The sequence below is a fragment of the Calonectris borealis genome, chromosome Z (assembly GCF_964195595.1).
Source record: "Calonectris borealis chromosome Z, bCalBor7.hap1.2, whole genome shotgun sequence".
NCBI classification, from domain to species: domain Eukaryota; kingdom Metazoa; phylum Chordata; class Aves; order Procellariiformes; family Procellariidae; genus Calonectris; species Calonectris borealis.
In genome coordinates, this window is record NC_134352.1 from 82,737,198 (window position 1) to 82,758,056 (window position 20,859).

Genomic DNA, 20,859 nt, shown 5'->3' on the forward strand with positions numbered 1-20,859 from the left:
CCCTCCTCTGTGTAGCCGCATCTCATATTAAATCCTTTCTTCATCAAATGTGAGTACTTACTGTGGCTATTAGTGATGTATCAAGCTGTAGCCGTCAACTGTGGCGTAATCAGGCTCACCTGAAACACAGAGCACAAAAAAATTAGGTCTGCTCATGAGAAGTGCTCATTACGAGACTTTACGCAGGACAGAAACACCATGCACTGGCCACCCGTGTTAAAGGGACGGGAGGTAGAGGGGAATGAGACTCAGAGATTATTTGATTTGCCCAAGAGCCAAAGCAGGACTTGGTTTTACCGAGTCCTGCTGCAGTATCCCATCACTAAAGTGGCACTGGGAATGATACGGCTCGTGCTGCTGAAGCAGAGGAGGGCCCAAACTGCAGAGACAGATGGGATCCCGAGCTTAGAGATCCTTAAGCTTCATGCCTACACATAGGGCTTTGATCAGAACTTCTCCTTGCTTCCATAGTTAGCGCCCAAATTCCCAGCATCTTTCAGTGGGGACTTCCAGGAGGAACTTCACCTAAAGCAATCTCTTTAGAGAGCTAAAGCTCATGATCTGATGGGGAAGAGCAAGAGCAGAGAGTTCCTCTGTGGGGCCAAAAACTCCATATAGCAAGTAACTCACCTGGCGCGCTGGTCGGAGTGGGTAGAGGTCCCCTCCTGCACAGAAGGAAACACAGAGCTGAGGATCTGCGTGGCTACGGGACTGCCGTTGCCCTGGCTCTGTGCTCCCCAACTGCCCTCCCAGAGCTGGTGGGAGGGCAAGAGGTTTGGCCAGCCTGGTCTTTATGGAGACCTGGTAGCAAGGCACGTCATGGTGGGCTCAACACCGAGAGACTGCTTGGCAAACATGGGAATTGAAGCTGATACAAGTGGGTGAGAGGAAAAAGTAATCAGAAAGCACTAAGTTGGGGAAACATTTACAAGTGGGCCTCAGGGCATGCCTTTTTACATGCCTTTGCTCAAAGTGAGACATCAGGAAGCCATAATTGGCCATGACTCCTCTCCTGACGTGACAGCCAAAGTGGCACACTCATCTTTAGCAAGAGATTTTTTGCCCTGAATCCTCATCTTCCCCGCAGCAGAAGCATCCTTGTCTTATAATAGGCAGCACGTTGGCGTAACTCCTGCTGTGGAGAGTGATGGACTACATCGCATGGGAAATATTTTCCACTAATACTCCCGAATCAAGCCTCAAACAGACTGAAAGCAACAAAATTTGCTTTTTTGGGGGGAGAGCATCATTTGCAATAGTAATTTCAATTGTACATGTGATGTCCCTTACCTTGATATAGGTACAGGAACTGGACTTCTCACAGGAGTTGCATTTCTCTGTGTATTATAGTAGTTTTCATAAACAACAGGAGCTAGGAAAAGTTAACAATAGTAAAGTACAGACCTTTTATAAGCATAAACTACTTGTCAACACCAACATTCAGCTGCTAAGTCTTTCCTCTCTCTGGGAAAATGCCTGATCAGGAAATTAAAAGTTACAGAAAGGGAAGATTATCCTCAGGGGCTTGTGATAAGTGGCAGAGACTAGTGCTGCATGCCAGTGAATGAGAGGAGGGATGTTGCAAAATCAATGCTTTTTGCATCCAAGCTGATGCTGATCAGAGCAGCAGCTCCATGAGGAGTACAAGGAAGTCAGCAGTACTTTGTGAGATTGTACTGAGCTCTTACCTGGGGCCAAACTTCCAGTTTTGCGTAAATTTACAAAAAAATCAATATCCTTCTCAATGCTGCACATTTCTAAACTCTTGCGGATTTCCTCATATTTCTGCAAAAGGGAAATAAAACGCATTTCCATACATCAGGTCAAAAAAACAGAGGGTTTTTTCCAATCGTTTATCACGCATGGGGTGAAAGCCCAGTGCTCACCCAGGACACAAGCTTCAATGCTAGGGAATCACAGAATCATCGAATGTTTTGGGTTGGAAGGGACCTTTAAAGGCCATCTAGTCCAACCCCCCACCTGCAAGGAGCAGGGACATCTTCCACTAGACCAGGTTGCTCAGAGCCCCGTCCAACCTGACCTTGAATGTTTCCAGGGATGGGGCATCTACCACCTCTCTGGGCAACCTGTGCCAGGGTTTCACCACCCTTAAAAAACATGGGAATCCCAGAGGCAACTTCATCTGCAAGAGCTCTGGCCAAAACCTTCTGCCTGCACACTCATGCTGGTGTCTGGTGGCCAATCAAAGGCCATAGCCCAACTCGGACATAACACAGCTCAGTGCACAATCAAATCCCAATTTGCTTTCCAAACAGAAAAATGAAGATTTTCATTTGACGTACTTCATCATTCTGGACGCAGTCCTGGGAGAGCTGGTTGACATGAAGCCAGAGGGCATTGCGGAAGTAGTTGATCCGCTCGCACTCCTGAGTCTCAAAGAACTGAAACAACACAGACAAAACCACCCCAACATCTTTAAAACAAGAGCAAATCTCTTATCCTGAATGTTTCTCATCCCCAAGTGCCACTACATATATGACTGTCCTCAGCGAGGCGCAGGTGGTGGTGGTTTCCTGCAGGAAACATGGAAACCACGAGTCCTCCAGCTCATCCAGAAGAGAAATCATCCCTCTATGCAACCAGGTATTTCAAAGATAAGTGTCAAGCTCAGGAAGGTCTGCAGGACCGATGTGGAAGGGATCGCCTGGCACACTGCTCCCTCTGGGAAGACCAAGCCAGCTTCTAAAGGCCGCGCATCTTCCCTGCGGTCCGGCGGTCCCAGCTCACTTCCCTCCCACAGGTACGGAGCAATAAAAAAAGCACTGGGGATGTGAAAACAAAGCTGCATTGACTGGCCGCTCTTCTCCCTCTTTCCTGCCCAGCCCTTTTCCAAGCAGGTTTAAATCCAAGTCGTTTGAAATCTGCTGTCTGGTATACCTCAATTTCATGTACCTTTACACATTGCCGTTAAAAATAACCTTTCATCCCAAGTGTACATATGCACTTGTTAACAGTTATGACCTTTGCAACACAGCGAGGGGAAAACCTGCACGTGATCCATCTGTGGAAGTGAAACTACTGCTTTCCACGCCCCGCCATCAGAGAGGCTTCCAGAGACCCCAGACATCAAAAACACACCACCACTGAGACACCCACGCACGCCACACAAAACAGACAGCAAATTCCATTTCAAAAGGAAAAAGTAAAATAGAAGCCTGATGAGAAGCAGCCTGGGAAGGGATCGGCACAGCTGGGAATGGGAAGGCTGTTTGCAGGTTTGCAGAAGAACTGGCGTAAAACCTCGATCTCTGCAGTCCCTGTCCATCCCTCGGTCACAGATCACAGGTCAGCGGCAGAGCAGCTGCCTAGTCCTCTCGCCACCAGCTCTGGACTTCCCCAGCACATGCTAGAAATCCTTGCTAGACCACTTCGCTATGGACAGTCTGCTTTAGGCTGATAAAAACGCTCGGAGGGGTTCCCATGCTACTGCCTGGTCTGTGAGATACAAGGTGAAGGGCTCCTGGCACACAGCGTTCACGTGGAGATGGCTTCACCCAGCCTGCATCCCCAGCCTGCCACCAGGTTCTGCTGCAAAGTCGTTTGAAGTCTTTTAGAGTTTCAGACAGAGTCGTTGCAGCTGTAGGACATATTGGCCTTGAGTCGCCAAGTATGCGGAGATGACCACGGCTGTTCAAGATGATGGCCACAGCAAACGTGCAAGCAGGTAATGAGAAAAAATGTCACTACTTTGACTCTGTCAATTTTTAAAAGTGGTGGAAGAAAAAATAAAAAAAAAAAATAGTGGAAACCTTGAAGTAGTGCGACCTTGAATCCAGAAGCCAAGCGTGAGACACAGACAGGGTTAGCTGTAACACACCTGCTGCTTCACTGCCAGGGGAATACAGAGAAGGCAAATCTGCGCCGACCCTGACCCCTGCAGCGAGGGGTGGACATCCAGAGGACCACGCTGCTGCACGAAGGCGTTTTGGGGCATTTACCTCACAAGCTTTGATGTGCTCTTTCTGCCATTCTTCCCGGATCTTCTCCAGCGTGGTAACGCTCTGCTGGTAACTCCTGTCTGTGAGAAAAATCACATTGTCATCAGATTAACATTAATTTTTAATTAATCCCCTTCTGCTAGAAGGTAATATGTGAAGCCTGAAATGGCTGGGACGTCAGGGAGAAAGCAGCAGTAATGCGTGAGCTCAGCTGTGGGTGGGCACTGCAAGGGGACGCAGAGCCGCAGAGCAAAGCGGAGGGTCCTGCTGCGGGGAAATGGTGGGAGCAGCCTTGGTGGGGCCATGCGGGCTTCTCCAGGGCAGGTGCCCATCTCCGGTATCTTGGGCACGTGTTTCTGAGGAGCCATGCCCAACCCAAGAGCTGGAGCTCGCCCAAGAGCTGTGCCATGGCTTCACAACCCCCTGCCCCGGGAAACGCTCCCCTCGTCCTCCAGACGCTGCATTTCCACACTCACCAGAGTCCTCCAGAGCCGATTTCGTCTGAGCCAGCTTCAGGAACAGCTGCCAAAAATGGGAGAGAGAAGAAAGGTAGAGGAGAGCCCTGGTGCATCACCGACGGCACTGCAGCCCAATGACGGAACATCACCAGCCTTCCCGTCTCACCCCAAACCCCAGAGCTGGGAGAAGAGCCATGGGGCAGGCGAGCTGCAAGAAGAGACACCCCTTTCTCTCCCTGCCCCACGGCCACCCGCTTCTCCGTACCTTCTCCTGCTGCTTCTGCGTCACAAGGTTTGCGTTGCGGTGCACAGCCTGTTCCGCCTCGTCCTTATCCCTGCAGCGCTGCTCGTAGAGCCGCTTGGCCTAGGAGAGCCACCAAACGGGGCAGGAGCGTGTCAGCAAGCAACGAGATGCAAATACAGTTCACGCAGAAGGCTTTGGAGGAAAGCACAGCCTACGAGTGAAGAGGTGGGTGCAGGCTGCCAGCAGAGCAGGGGACGGCACGCCAAGGTCCCAGATGCCCTACTGCTTGGGCAAAACTGACCTCACAAGACATCCCTTCATTTGGGATGAAAAGCTCATGGCAATCGGGTCCATGACATCTAAATCACTCATATCCAACCCTACAAGGCGACCACCAGCCACGTCCCTGGCGTACTCTTCGGTTTTTCTGAGCACACCCTGCATACCGCTCATGCAGACACAACGTCGGGAGTTGCAGCAGAGGCGGAAGACCCTCGCATTTAAGTCTGCCCCAGCGCCGTGCGTGTGCGTGTTAGCAGCATTAACCCAAAGCAGCACGTTTGCTTTACCTCCATGGTCTTCTTGTACTGCAGATTCCTGTTTTTGTGAATGGCCTCCATTATCAGCTCTATCTGTGAAGACAACAGACCCGGAGTCAGCACGTCACTGACCATCGAAGCTCCAGGATGGACCAAGTGGCTTAGGAAAGGAAGAGGCACAGACCAAATTGAGATGAGTTTAAGGACCGCCGTCCACCCAAAGCATCTTCACAAAACCCATCTTTTATGATTCTAAGCCTCCACTTGTGTATGCAATGGAGCTCTACAGACGAAATCCTAGCAATATATAGTACTGTATCTTCTCCATAGGTCTGGCAAAATTGGGAAACCCACTCCCCTCTGCTAGGTCCAAACCAGCCCCTGGTTCTAGCAGTTTTCCTTCATTTTCCAGACAAAGGAATCTCAAGCCAGAAGAAGTTAAAAGGCTTGCCAATTTTAGCAGACCCTATGGAGATCATACAGCACTATATATATGCTTTAAAAACATTCCTGGTTAAGGAGCTGAGCCCCTGCTATAGCTGGCCCCAAAAGGCGCCCAAAGGAGAAGATGTGGCGGTGAGAAGAAGGAAGTCGGAGGTTGCCACACAGTTCACCAACATGGTTGCAACACGTAGGAAGGAGCTCAGGGCTTCCCGGCAGCGGCAGGCACAGGGGGCACGGAGGCAGCTGGGGCAGCCGGGAGCAGCCCATCACCGGGGCAGGATCAACACCCTGCGGCGAAGGCACCTGACCTTTTTCCGATGCAGTTTTTGCTTTTCCCTGAAGTCCTCCATTTTCTTTGCTTCCTCCCGAAGGGTTTGCGCCAGCTGGATGTGACCTTGCCCCACATTGTCTATCTCTGCAAAGAAAAAAAATTAAATATATATATATATATATATTCCTAAAAAGACTCTGTTGCTCAAGTCAAGTGTTGTAGCTGACATCAAACTGACCCAGAGACCCCACGTCACACGTCCCCTTGCAGAAACACGTAAAAGCAGCAACGCTTTTGAAGCAGCCTCCAAGCAGTGCCTGCCTGTGTGAGGAGCTATTCAGGATCAGTCTGCTGGGGCCTGCCTTTCCGTTTAAGAGAACTTGTATCAAGAGAAGTTATTCAAACAAGCACGGTCACATCTCCCCCTCATCCAGATGAATTCAGGCACATTTCAAGACATCGCACCCTGAAGCTGCTGGCTGAAGAAAGCGTTGCCCCAGGCTAGCAGACAACCAACTTGGGGCACATAAAAACTAACGCTAAAAAAAAAAAATCTCAGGCTCATCTTGCTGAAGGTGAGCAGCCGTCCCACGAACCACCACCCCAGGAAGCTTATCAAGGGAGCTAAGCCAAACTGACTCACGATTCAACCCGCAGAGCTGTTTCAAACCCACAGCTATTAATAGTCAGCTGCTGCGAGTGCAGAGCCTCGTTACGGAGGTCCACCAAGGTACAGGGAAGCAGCCAAACCTGGCTGGGGTGGAGGGTGGACTCAGCAGAGGATAGCAGAACAGTAGCCCTCAGGGTAGGGATGCTGGCAGCCTGTGCCCAGGTGGGCCGTGACACGTGGCAGTGAAGGATCAATATAAGGTGGCCAAAGCATCATCTTTTAGATGCTCCGATTACTGCGTGTGTGTGTGAAGAGGGCAAGGCGAGCCAGTCCAACAAACTCCATGAGCTTCTCATGCATAGCTTCTGATGTACAACGCAAGCACAACTTCTGAGCTGCAGCCAGCCCTGAAAGCCCAAGAGATCCCCAAAGGGGCACGCCGTGGGTCTCCTCTCCCACCCGTGCCCTGGAGCGCTCTGTCCCAATCCCCACGCGCTGGAATGAGCCTGGCCAGGAGGACAGCCTATGCCTGACCCCAGCATCGCACTGTTTTGGAGGTTTCTCTGCTATTTTCTTCCCAAGCAGTTGCCTGCAGGCTTTGGCGCTGCCAGGTGTCCTGACAAACACGAAGACGAAGAATTACTTACGTTGCTTGAAAACATCCAGGGATCTCTTCAGCGTGCTGAAAGACAGGCAGAGCATTAAAAAGAGTGGGAAAGCACGGCCGGGTGCAGGCATCAGCAGAGCACCTCTCCCAAACCAGATAGCAAGTCCCTCACTTGACACCGGCCAAAGCAGCTCGAAGCGGGTTTATTTACCGTCTTTACACCTCCGGCTTTTTCCCTCTCGGTGTGTATAACACAGCTCACTTGGTTTGAGATCTACTTTACATCTTTCTGAACATTGAATGCTATGAAAAATCCTGACTTTCATGATAAACGTTTCATGCGACCTCCTAAAAGTATCATTTGGGACATATGAACACCTTCTACATGGTGCATTGGTCAGTGGTTGGAGATGCATGGAACTTTTCTCCCTATTAATATTGTACAATAAAGATTTCAGAAACATTTTATGTGACACCTCAATATAAAACTGTAAATAAATGATCAGAGAATATCAGACCGGGCATGTGTAAAGTACAGAAACAAAGCAGGAAGCAGAAGGTGCTAAGGGTCACTGGGGATATGGAGACCCACTCATGGAGCCAACTGCAGCAGCCACAGCACCCCTGCGGGGTGGTAACATGCTGGGCTTTGAAGATTTTCATGGTTTGAGTCAAGGAAGTACTTGTACTTCCCTCTGGCCACAAAAACAGTCAGGGGTAAACCCAAGGTCTCATGATCCTCGGCCCTCTGCTGAAACACCAGCCCACATCTCGCCTATGATGCTTTGGTTAGCCTACAGCTGGTGGGAACTTGGTGGAGTCCAAGTCGTTTACTGGCAAAGGCCAACCCAACTCTGCACCGTTCATTCACAAGACCAATTTCAGATCGTCTTTTGGTAGCATCCCAATCACATTTCAACACTGTTTTGTCTCTCACAGCCTCCTTCCTTCTCCTCCTCCTTCGTTGCTCCAAGTAAGGACACCCATAAAAGCAGAACACATACAGGACTGTGAACTTACTTCAGCTCTGTCTGCCCGCAGGGCTTCTTCTTCGACAAGTTAATGAGCTCTTTGCCGTATTTTTCTTCTATAATTGCCCTGTTGAGGAAAGAGACAAATGAGAGGAAGTTCTCATTTCAGAAACTGATACTTATTTTCAGCAGAGGCCAAGACCCGCTCTTAATACCCTGCCTATCTTCTGACCTGCTGCAAACCAACAGTGGACAGTTGACTGAAGGAAGACTGTCGTTCACAGTTACCCAACAGCCCTTCTAGTGCAAACACTTTGTTTTGCTGTGTCTGTGGTCGCGATGCATTGCTCTCCCCATCTGCCCACGGCCAATGGGTGCAAGGACCACCTCCACAGGAGAAGGAGGACTAAGCAGCCAGTGCAGCTGGTGGCTAGATGCAGCCAGGTGAGTCACCTGAGTAGTTTTTAACTCAGTTTCCTATGGGAACAAGGCTTGTGTGATCACACATTTTCTGCATCTTGGCCATCAGTGTCTGTTGATCCATCCACACTAAAGTACTTTTGAATCTGATTTGGCTGATTTAAACCAAATGTGACAGAAGGGAGTAGGCACCTCAAAGACCACTCAGCCACCATACATGCACCCCAAAGCTCAGCTGGGCCATTTCAGCTCGTCAGGGCTTTTTAAAATGAGGCAATAGATTCTGTCTCCTGCCTGGCTCTGGTCCTTCTTCAGGGAGGACACCTGAAGAAGAGACCACATCTTGTGAGGTAGCATAAATAACACCTTTGAGAGATCGTATTGTCCTCCCCTCTTGGAAGAAAGAGGGGGGGAGAAAGACAGCCTATGTGTTGCAGTCAAACAACCAGCTTTCTGCAGTTACTTTGAAATCTGTACAGACAACCAGGGTTGGACTTGCTTGGTCAAATGTAGATATCTCCATCTGGGCAAGCCACCCTAGCTGTCTGCAGGCAGTGGAGAGAAACAAGTACAGCTACAGGCTTGCATTAGAAGGTCTACAGGATAAAATAAATAGCTCCCTGAAATGCCTGTATCTCTAACGCAGGTGCAGATGCCTGTGTTGTTGATTTCTAGAGTTTGGCAGTGGGGTTCACCTAACTTAGCTCTTTAAAAACTCCAAAAGCTTGTAGGAAAATGGAAAAAATAAAGATTATAAATTGATTTTTTTCCTCTATCTAACAATATTCCCATGAACTTCCTTTGGAGACAAAGCATCAAATCCAACAGGCTTGTTCTCCATGGCTGGGACCATGTAACAGCCGTGTTGTACATGGAGAACTGGGCCATGTTCAGAGAGGGGTGCCGGTAGCAAGTCCAGGTCCAGCCTCTAATCTCCTCCTGGCTAGACATGTCAGCAGGAACCTACACCTCCTTCAACAGCAAAAAGCAACGGGGCACAGGGTGTGGAGGAGACTTTTTGCACTCTCTCCGTTGTCACAGATGAGTGGGACATGGTTCTCGGGGTTCAGCAGATGGTTCCTCGGGCAGCTGGAAAGCCCAAATTTTCCTGGAACATGGGATTACAGCCTAGACAGATGTAGGTGCATTCGACATTTTTAACTGCAGCTTCTCCTCTTCACCCCCCTTACATTTGTTTCAGGCTGTTTTGTACCAAGCCTTGTATTCAGAGGTTTGTTTTCTCCAGTTTTCAATACCAAAATTATATTAATTCAGGGTTGTTCAACAATGCTTTTCATGTTTAGCCATTGCTAGCCAGGTGAACCTTAAAGTCAAAATACATGGCCAGACCATCTCAGTTGTGCCTTTGTAGCCACAGAACCTCTACTTAGGTCACATCCTCTGATTTATAAACGCACTATCTAATGCTACTACTTCTTTTTAAGATAAAATCTGTAGGCTGACCATAATGTACAAAAACAAATTCAGGACAAAGCCGTGCCTCTCCTTTGCCAAGGTCTTCACCTGATCTTCTGCAAGCTGAACTCAAGGTCAACTTCATGGGAGAGCGTGTGGCCTGGGCAGGCCACCAATAGCTACAAACACATCAGTACAGACGTCTGGAAATGCGTAAGACTGAATTACTAAACTGCTCCTGATTCCTCTTTCTTTTTAACACAGTTCAAAATGTGAGCATCAAGCCCTGGGCACCATCGCTGCCTCACAGCTGAGGATTCCTGGGCATGGACTTCATACCACAGCACCAACTGTGCAAGGAGAGGACAGTGTAAGAAAACAAGTTCCTCATCAGTCAAAAACCAAAGGTGTTGTAACATATTGGACAGTTAAATGCAACAGAAACCAAACTGGGAATACAAGTAGAAGTAGTGCCACCGCCTCATTTCCCAGGTTCAACCCAACCCATTTTCAGAGGCAGCTCCATACCTTTCCTTCAAAAAGTCTTCAAATTCTTTGCAGTTCTTCCTGCCGTCATTCAGATGTTGAATGATGCTGTCGTAGCCAACTGTGCTTGTCAGATCCGTACTCTGAGAACACAAGAACAGGAGTCACATCCCCGTCAGTGCAGTCCACGGCCACTGCCACCTCCAGCAGCATTTGCATAAGCGATGGCTCAGCTGAGAGCAACTGTGCAAGTGCCTCTATGAAATAAGATCTTTTTCTTTTAGGGGTGGGAGAGGCTCCAGAATGAGAGCAGTGGTAGCAATTTGGGACAAGGCACTTCCATGACTTTCAGAAAACAGAAGAGCTCAGTCCTACCACATCCTATTGTTCCCCCCTGGCCTAAGCACAGCTGGCCCCACGGCACATGGCATCTCCTCCTAGCTTAGTTGTCGGCTCTAACTTAATGAAATCAAACACTAAAAACCCTCCAAGTCTCTAGATACAGACCGTCTTACTACTGCTCCTCCCAGTTTCTGCAGACATGGAGATGGATCTTGGTTAGCGTTGACTTGCACTATTCTGGGCATCACCCTCACATGTAGGAGCCTACATCTGGGCTGGAGGTGAATTTAGCAGAATTTTCTGCATGGGATTGCTCAGCTATGGGCTTCCCTCGCTGCCTCCGCAGCAATGTATGGATGCACCCAATGACTGCTGCTGCAACAGCCTTCTCTTTGGCCTTGCGAAAAGCAACCCTGGCCCACTCAAATCAATTCAAACCACCACTGCAAAGATCATTTCCTTAAGTACCAGGTCCTCCCCCACCACTGCTGTATGCCCTCCAACACACCACACAGGGCTAGCTTCTTCACTGCCCACAAAACATCACAGCCATGGAGAGGTCCTGCCTCCACCATCCACGGGGCCAAGTCCCATCTTCCAACCCAGGGCTCTCAGCCCCGCAGTACCACTCACACTTCCCACAGACTTCTGAAGGATCGGTGCTTTCCTTCGAATTACTTCTTAAAAACAGATATTGTACTGATGCTTATTAAAAAAAAAGAAAAAAGATACATGCAGCAATGATGTAGGTGGACTAGGATGAAGGTTGACTAACTCTACCCCATTCTTTCCTCCTTCCCCTGCCTGGAAGCTCCTTAGGACAAAAAATGGATTTTTGCCCTGTGATTGTTGAGGATTTACCACCCTGGAGACCTGGGCCAAGAGCAGGGCTGCTAAGTGCTATGATAATACCAAGAGATGCTCTGACCATGAGCTCTCCTTCTCTGGAAGAAGCCTGAAGGAGATGCAGGGAGCTGAGCAGAAGGTGCTACCTGTCATCTTCTGCAAAGAGGACGAGTCGGTGTTGCATAGAACAGCAACATGGGAGCAAAAAATGTAGGAAAAGAGGCTGCAGAAAGGAAGCAGTGGTCGGAGCAGATATGAAACTCAGGGAAAGGAAGCAAAAGCCGCAAACAGTTATTAAGAAGCTTGAAGAGGAAAAATGGCAGGATGGAGAGATTCAGGAAATGGTTTGAAGCCAGGATGAGAGTACGCAGAGAACTGGCGTGAAAGTGTGGGCAGCAGAAGAGAGGATTTCTTGGGAGTTGGTACTTGGTGCAAGGAATGAGGAGGAACAGGGCTGGTATTTGTCATAAATGAAGGATTTAATTATGTGGACTTCCCTAAGGAGTCAAGGACTTGAATGTCAGTGGCCAGAAAGCAAGAAGTGAAGCGGAGATCTGGTGGAGCGGGACCTGCAGGAAATCCCCAGGCATCCCAGATCAGCTTTGCTCTGTCCGTGGCCTGCACGGGAAGAGAGGACTGTGGAGCAGGACCTAAGCAGAAACCAAAACAGTTTCTGTTTCTTTACAAAGCACAAACGTCCCTCCAAAATGGGCTTATTACTGATAAACCCACAACCAGTTCTCAGTTTGCATCGCGACTTTTGCTAATTGGGTCTGTGAAAAAGGAAACACGCTTGCACTGCAGTCAGTCTTCATGACAGCCGCAAAACACAGGAACATCCTAACGTGGCTTCCTATCCCCGGTTTCAAAGGAAATAAAATGGCTGCGGAGAACAACTGTCGGGCGGGACGGAGCGGTCAGACCCACATCGCTGCGTGTCAGGGGCCACCCGAAGGCTCCTGCATCCCGCTCTGCTGCCTGGGACACTTGGGCTCGCTGCGCCAGGCAGAAGTGCCGGAGGAAAAATTGGGAGCATCCATCAAAAATGTGCACTAAGCTCTTTATTTTATCACTCTTCCTCCTCCAGTAGAAGCATTTAATTCCAGCACGTCTGTATTTCCTAAGCGCCCAAGGCTGGACCAAACCTCACAGTGCAAGGTGTTAGATGAAACATGGGAGGTAATAGAGATGGTGGAGGTTTCCAAAAGAGCTGCTTCCAGGCAGAAGGAGCTCCTGGCCCAGAAGGAGCTGGGCAGGGTTGTATGCCATGAAACTAGCCTTTGCAGCACCCTTCCAGCATGGAAAGAATAAAAAGGACCAGTGTGACTGCCCGTGGGACGTCCCAAAGGCAGGGCTGGCAGGGAGCAATGAAAGAGGAAGGGCAACACGGCGAGCACAGAGCCATGAGCGCAGAGGACAAGATTTAAAGACATAATAAACTAAGCCAAAGACAGTTATGGAGGATGGGGAGTTGCACCAAGCCCTCCCCAACCAGAGGGATGTGGGAGGACGAGCATCTCTCCTCCCACCCTGCAGCACGCGGCTGTCCTGGCCCTCCCGGCTGGGCAGAGCTCTGAGTCCACGTGCTATTTAGAGGACAGCCTGTGGAAACTACAAAGAGATGATTTCAAGGTGACAAAGCAGCAGCTGATGTTTCTCGAGCCCGCAGGGCTCAGAAGGATGTGCCCCCCCTTCCCGACCCGCTGCCCGGATTTGTGCCATCTGCCTGACGGACTCACTCAGGAGAAGGAATTTGTCTGCTTGTTGTGATGCTTTGGGTTTTGTTTGCACTTCTAGCCGAAAGAGGGGCTAAAATGCTCTAGTGGGGATCTGAAATCACGTTATGATCTTGTGTGAGTCACAGCTGAAAGGAAGGCTGCTGAGCTTGACATTTCCATCTTCTATCCCACTTTACATGGAAAACCCCCTCCAGGCACACACTCTATGAAGCCAATGGCATGGGAGAATCATAGAATCATAGAATCGTTTAGGTTGGAAAAGACCCTTAAGATCATCACGTCCAACCGTTAACCTAGCACTGCCAAGTCCACCACTAAACCATGTCCCTAAGCACCTCATCTACACGTCTTTTAAATATTTCCAGGGATGGGGACTTCCCTGGGCAGCCTGTTCCAATGCTTGACAACCATTTCGGTGAAGAAATTTTTCCTAATACCCAATCTAAACCTCCCCAGCCGCAACTTGAGACCATTTCCTCTGGTCCTATCACTTGTTACGTGGGAGAAGAGACCAACACCCACCTGGCTACAACCTCCTTTCAGGTAGTTGTAGAGCGCGATGAGGTCTCCCCTCAGCCTCCTCTTCTCCAGGCTAAACAACCCCAGTTCCCTCAGCCGCTCCTCATCAGACTTGTGCTCCAGACCCTTCACCAGCTTCGTTGCCCTCCTCTGGACACGCTCCAGCACCTCCATGTCCTTCTTGTAGTGAGGGGCCCAAAACTGAACACAGGATTCGAGGTGCGGCCTCACCAGTGCCGACTACAGGGGCACGATCACCTCCCTGCTCCTGCTGGCCACACTAGTTCTGATACAGGCCAGGATGCCGTTGGCCTTCTTGGCCACCTGGGCACACTGCCGGCTCATGTTCAGCCGGCTGTCAATCAGCACCCCCAGGTCCTTTTCCTCTGGGCAGCTTTCCAGCCACTCTTCCCCAAGCCTGTAGCGTTGCCTGGGGTTGTTGTGGCCGAAGTGCAGGACCCGGCACTTGGCCTTGTTGAACCTCATACATTGGCCTCAGCCCATCGATCCAGCCTGTCCAGGTCCCTCTGCAGAGCCTTCCTGCCCTCCAGCAGTCTGTCCCAACCTTCTCAAAAATGAAAAGTTTGGGGCACTGCACTGCTCATGGATCTTTATTTATGCAGAGCTCTTAGTATCTCTCCTCAGCCTTACCTGCTCAGAGAAACACAGCAGAAGCTGGATGTCTATTTTGGGAGCCAGAAACACCATGCAACAATAAATGGCTGTGCCATTCCTGCTCGCAGTCAGTACAGCCTCAAAATCACTCAGGGTCCTGCAAAGGTTGCTGAGACCAAGAAAAATGCTTGTGCTGGTGCCTGCAGGGAGCAGGGTGAGGAGAGCAGGAGATGCTGCAAGAGGCTGCAGTTCCTCCCCATCCCATAACCAGGTGGGTGCAACGGGACAGACAAAAGTCATCGCAGGCAAGAAGAGGACTCGCTGCAAATTCACCCCCTCTGAGAACGGCATCCTGCGAAAAGCAGCTTTTTGATTAATAATTTTCCATTTGAAGTTTCCTCCCCCCTGTGCCAACACATCTACCCTGCTCATCCCAGAGACGCAGAAAGCAATGGACCGTCCCGCCTCGACGCAATTACTTCTTCCCGCAAACCCCACCTTGTTCCTTTCAAACGACGACCTGAGGATTTCCTAACGCTGCTGATAAACTCCGCCAAGCCAGTCCCCGTTCAGAGGAGGACAGGCAGGGGTAAGGGGAAGCGAAACGGCCCAGCCAGCGCCGCGTTGTGAGTCAGCAGCCAGGGAACGGACCCAGGAGCCCGGGGCTGGCAGCCCCTGCCGTCCCCTGACAGCAGGCATGCAGAAAAAAGGAGTTTATCCCCAGCCAGCCTCACAAGGCTTAAAAACAAATAATAGCAATGAAAAAGAAATACAGCTGGTCGCAGCCCTGACAAAATACCATCCGTGACCCGTGGTGGCGGGTCCCTTTGCAGACGCCGGCACTCCCTTGCTCTGCAGCGAGGGGCAGGGAGTTTCTTTCCCCCCACGCTTCGTTTTTGCCATTGCAAAAAGAAATGCAATAGCTCTTTTTTATGTGTTGGGGGGGAGGGAAATAAGGGTTTTCAGACACTTTGTCGCATGCTTTGTTAGAAAATTAAATATGCCAGTGCAGCTTTTCCTGCAGATGACTTGCCTGAGTCGTGGATTGTTTTAGCAGCATCACTTTTTCTTGGCGTGAAAAATAAATATTTGGGAGTTCCTAGAAGATTTAGATACCTAAGTCTTCTTTTCAAAAACCACTTGACCAGACCAACCTTGGTGAGAGTCAGCAGGTCTCAGTCTTCAGCGTTATTTGCTTTTTTTTTTTCATGTTTTACCAAATGCTTCTTTTTAATGCACCTTGGAACACACTGCAGAGAGCAGAGCTCTTACTTTTGTCTCATGAAAAGCAAAATGACCGAGAATCCACTCTCCAAGTTGCAAGCTGTTAGCCAATAGATCAGACTTAACGTATATTTTCACATTATCATCGTTTCTATTTTTCCCACATTGTTTTACAGGTGCCTACAAGGTCTGAATGATGAGACCCAAAGCTTTGCTGTCGGATTACCCAAAATACTCTGCAAGAACAGACTTGGGGAGAACCAGGCACGTACCAAGAAAATGATTAAAGTGAAAGAAGAGACCTCGTAGAGTGAAAGAAGAACAGCAGGTTGCAAAAACAAATGAAAACAAAACCCCACACTTGCTCAACCCACGGCAATCGCTACGGGCAGGGCAAGAGGAAACAATCGTGATCTTTGGTGGATTTTTATTTTTGCACGGCTCTTTTGCAGGTAGCTGCAGGCAGCACAGGCTGCGGGAGGGAGCGTCACGCGAGCCGGGGGCGTTCGGGGCAAGGCTGGCCCTCACGTGCAGCTTCGGGCACCTCCGGACTTCGGCCCCTGGACGAGCAGGAGCTGCGGTAGGATGCAGAAGAGCAAACTCCTTTAAATAAAGGAATTGATCATCTTGTGCTGAGACCTAAGAGCACGAGCAAACTCACAATGTGCTTTCCCGAGCATCACTCCATGAACTTCGGCAGGGACCAGGTTCCAATGCAGGAAGAGATCCCACCAAAGAAGCCAGAACTGCTGGGGTTTAAAGCTAAATCAGTCCCCGGATGAGGTTTGAGGCACAGCCCCGCCGCCCCGGCAGAGCAGGGGGGGCTGCAGCTTATCCCCACAAAGAAATTCAGGAGTTGCCGTTCACAACCCACCACATTTCAAAGCTGGAAGCTGCAAAACCAAAAATGGCTCAGCTTTTGGGGAGTTTGATTATTTTTTTAGACTTTGTCCCATGAGTTGGAGCATCCCTCCTCTGCAACCCTCCCAAAATTTCCCCTTTCCCATCAGGCTGCCCTGACCACTGCCCAGCACTGTTTAATATCTTCATCAATGACATAGACAGTGGGATCAAGTGCACCCTCAGCAAGTTTGCAGATGACACCAAGCTGAGCGGTGCGGTCAACACGCCTGAGGGACGGGATGCCATCCAGAGGGACCTGGACAAGCTCGATAGGTGGGCCCGTGTGAACCTCATGAGTTCACCCCCAGGCCGCACCTCGAATCCTGTGTTCAGTTTTGGGCCCCTCACTACAAGAAGGACATGGAGGTGCTGGAGCGTGTCCAGAGAAGGGCAACGAAGCTGGTGAAGGGCTTGGAGCACAAGTCTGATGAGGCGCGGCTGAGGGAACTGGGGTTGTTTAGCCTGGAGAAGAGGAGGCTGAGGGGAGACCTCATCGCGCTCTACAACTACCTGAAAGGAGGTTGTAGCGAGGTGGGGGTTGGTCTCTTCTCCCAAGTAACAGTGATAGGACGAGAGGAAATGGCCTCAAGTTGCACCAAGGGAGGTTTAGATTGGACATTAGGAGAAATTTCTTTACTGAAAGGGTTGACAAGCCTTGGAACAGGCTGCCCAGGGAAGTGGTTGAGTCACCATCCCTGGAGGTATCTAAAAGACATGGAGATGAGGCGCTTAGGGACATGGTGTAGTGGGCATGGTGGTGTTGGGTTGATGGTTGGACTCGATGATCTTAGAGGTCTTTTCCAACCTTAATGATTCTATGTTTCTATGATTCTAACAAAGCCAAGTGTAGGGTCCTGCACCTGGGTTGGGGCAACCCTTGGTATCAATACAGGCTGGGGGATGAAGGGATTGAGAGCAGCCCTGCCGAGAAGGACTTGGGGGTACCGGTGGATGAAAAGCTGGGCATGAGCCGGCAACGTGCGCTCGCAGCCCAGAAGGCCAACCCTATCCTGGGCTGCATCCAAAGCAGCGTGGCCAGCAGGTCGAGGGAGGGGATTCTGCTCTGCTCTGGTGAGACCTCACCTGCAGAGCTGCTTCCAGCTCTGGGGTCCTCAGCACAGGACAGACATGGACCTGTTGGAGCGGGTCCAGAGGAGGCCACAAAAATGATCGGGGGGTGGAACACCTCTGCTATGAAGAAAGGCTGAGAGAGTTGGGGTTTTTCAGCCTGGAGAAGAGAAGGCTCCGGGGAGAGCTTATTGTGGCCTTTCAGTGCTTAAAGGGGGCTTAGAAGAAAGATGGGGCCAGACTTTTCAGTAGGGCCTGTAGCAACAGGACAAGGGGGAATGGTTTTAAACTAAAAGAGGGGAGATTTTGGCTAGATAGAAGGAAGAAATTTTTTACAATGAAGGTGGTGAAACACCAGAGAGGTGGTAGATGCCCCATCCCTGGAAACATTCAAGGTCAGGTTGGACGGGGCTCTGAGCAACCTGATCTAGTTGAAGGTGTCCCTGCTCCTTGCAGGTGGGGGGTTGGACTAGATGGCCTTTAAAGGTCCCTTCCAACCAAAACTATCTATGATTCTATGAAATCACTTGCTTCGGCAAAGAAGAGTTCTCCTTTCCTTTTTGGCTTAAATGAAGTAATTTAAGAGGAAAAACGGCAGGAGGAAGTTTGCGCTGTCTCACAGCACTTAACAGCAAACCAAAGCCGGACAAGCAGCCCTCCACACCGCATCTAAATTTATTTTTTCCTGCCCATCTCTCATTCCCCCCCTCCCTCCCCAGCCCTCGCAGCTGATGCACAGTCACCGGTACGTGGCGCGGAGACTGCATGGGGTGGTACCTGCCTTTTCCACGGGCCAAACGACCGCAGCAGGGCCTCGATCTCTCCACTGAGTCACATTCATCACGCTCCCATCCAACCTCCGCCCCAGCTGCCTGCCCCAGGCACGTTGGTCGGGGGGGAGTTGAAGCACACAGGCTTCGGTAAGAAAAAATGCAAGCAAAATCCCTGCCAACACCAATAGTTTTGGGCTCAGCAAGAGGATTATTCAGTAAATAGATGTATACTTTGCTATAAAAGGAACCGGACAAGTATGAGCACCCCGTGTAATGTCCCAGCTCCTCCTCACCTTCGGGGCTTGGGGCAGCTCCTGCCCCCGGTATTTTCTCCCATCGAGCCACCTCCTCCAGGATCCTCCTTCAAAAAGCACCGTGCCACAGCGGGAGAGGAACAAACCGGCTAGCCGAAGCCAGCCCCGCGGCAAGGACCTCTTCTTCAGCCCAGTGCGCCACTGAAGCATGACAAACCATGTCTACTCAGCTCTCCTGGCATCGCAGTTATTCCCCCCAGCCTGGGGGATGCTGCCACCACCCTCGCATCCCTCCCCTCCTGCACATTTGCAAAGCAAATGGAAATTTATCGGGCACCAAATAGCTGAGAAACAGCTGCCAGATGCAAAGCTGGCTTTATTTTTCAAGCTGAGCTCAATACCTATATGGGATTTATATATTTGACGGCACTATGCCAGATAATGATGCTGCATTTACCCCTCTTATTCCACAACACGCAACGGCCCCAAACCCGGCGCCCGCTCCTCCCGGGGCCCACGCACCTTCCTCCCCATCCTGCAAGACAGGAGCTGCTTCCCAGGCATCATCTGGGAAACCCTGAGCGCCATTCAGAGACAGGGATTTTCAGCCTCAAAAGACAAAATTTTGTAATTTATTTCCTGCTTGCCGGTACCGGGAACAAAGGCCCACACACCAAGAGGAACTGAGCAGCCACAGCGCCCACACTGTGCAGCAGATAAGCGGCCGTTCAGCACTTCTCCATTCCCAAGAGCACAGTTCAGACTCAAAAGAATAAATTGCAGCTTTCCCCGAACCGTGGCTTTTCCTCCACAGCTCGGCAGCAGCACGCCGAGGGACTCGCTCCTGGTCTGGGATTAGCTCGACCACAAAGGACCCTTTTTGGCCATGGTATCTCCAAGTAGTTCACCAGTGGCCAATTAATATTATCAAACCCTCAGCCCCGCACCGACTTCCTCCAGCACGGCAGCGGCAGCTCGTCGGGGCGTATTTTGGCTGCACGGGGCAGGTTGCAAAGCCACAGCTCTCAGGACACGCGTGGACGGGCAGTGCCTGCCCGGGGATGCTCAGAGCCTTCAGCAAACGCACCCCACGACCATGAAGGTGGCTTTGGAGCTAACTCTGACCAGGGAGGGGTGACCCGACCCAGCTGTGATCCCCCACCTCCGGCTGTGACCCCCCCCCCGGCTCCGGCTGGGTCCTACCCCGCTGTCCCCGGTCCCCCGTGCTCCCACTCACCCAGAAGTGGTCCCTGAACCGTGCCTCCCGCATCCTGCTGCCGCCGTGCTCCGCCGCCACCACTGATCCCAGCACCGTCCCGCCCCGCTCAGCCGGTCCCACCCCACGGCGTGGTGTCCCCACCCATGGCTACACCCACCCCACTTGCTGCGCGGAGCTTCGCCATGCACTCCGGGGTCTCTGTGGGTTTGGGGACTGCTGCAGAGGGCACCTCTTCCCACGGCGGGTGGAGGAGATCGGTGGGGACACGAGGCATGCTATCGTTGCACCACGGGGAGAAACCCACTAGTGACGGTCAAACCCCATTGACCCACACGGTTTCACGAAGGAAACCCGGAGCAAAGGATGAACTGCACAGCCGTGCCCACGCAACCTGCAGCACCTTCCCCACCCGGCTTGGCCAGAGGTTGCTGGAGTATTTTGGGAAGGTTTCACCATACGCGTCCTGTTTTTATCCTCAGTTGATTAGGGGACGCTGCCCGAGACGAGACGCCGGGTGAGCGACCTCTGAGCGCTTCTTAAAAAAGATGAAAGCAGATGAGAGAGGACACTGTGCCGGAAAGCCTGAATCGCACCCGCTGCCCTAAAGCCTCTGCTTTAACAGCTAAAGCAGTCCAGTAATGTAAAAAAAAGGCATTTTGCACTTACTGAAATAAATCTGCTCAGTTGTGACCTAAGCAAACGTTTCTGAGGTTTATACTGACAAAAGCAGGTTTGCATGGATTTTTGCTTCCAGTGTTCGTGGCTGCAGTTCCTGACCTGGCAGCAGAGGTAGCGTCACATCTCTGTTTCAGATCTGAATCAAATCTGCCCAGCTGCAAAGACACAAAATACTCCAAGGCGTGAACCCTGCAGTAAAGCTTCAAGTTTTCTCCGTCTGATCTGACCACGCTGGAAGGGCGCGCTTTAGGACA

At 50.8% G+C, this 20,859-nt stretch overlaps 1 protein-coding gene across 1 annotated transcript; it reads right to left on the minus strand.

Annotated features, from left to right (window-relative positions):
* Positions 1–293: 293 nt before the first annotated feature.
* Positions 294–20,023, minus strand: LOC142075840 (proline-serine-threonine phosphatase-interacting protein 2-like). Its single transcript, XM_075137823.1, has 14 exons — positions 19,946–20,023; positions 10,468–10,568; positions 8,153–8,230; positions 7,173–7,207; positions 5,953–6,059; positions 5,231–5,293; positions 4,683–4,781; positions 4,436–4,481; positions 3,960–4,039; positions 2,304–2,402; positions 1,689–1,785; positions 1,291–1,372; positions 631–665; positions 294–379 (listed from the first exon to the last, which is right to left on the minus strand). Exons 1-14 carry the CDS (start codon positions 19,976–19,978, stop codon positions 294–296), a joined length of 1,041 nt encoding a protein of 346 aa, XP_074993924.1. The 5' UTR covers positions 19,979–20,023.
* Positions 20,024–20,859: the final 836 nt, after the last annotated feature.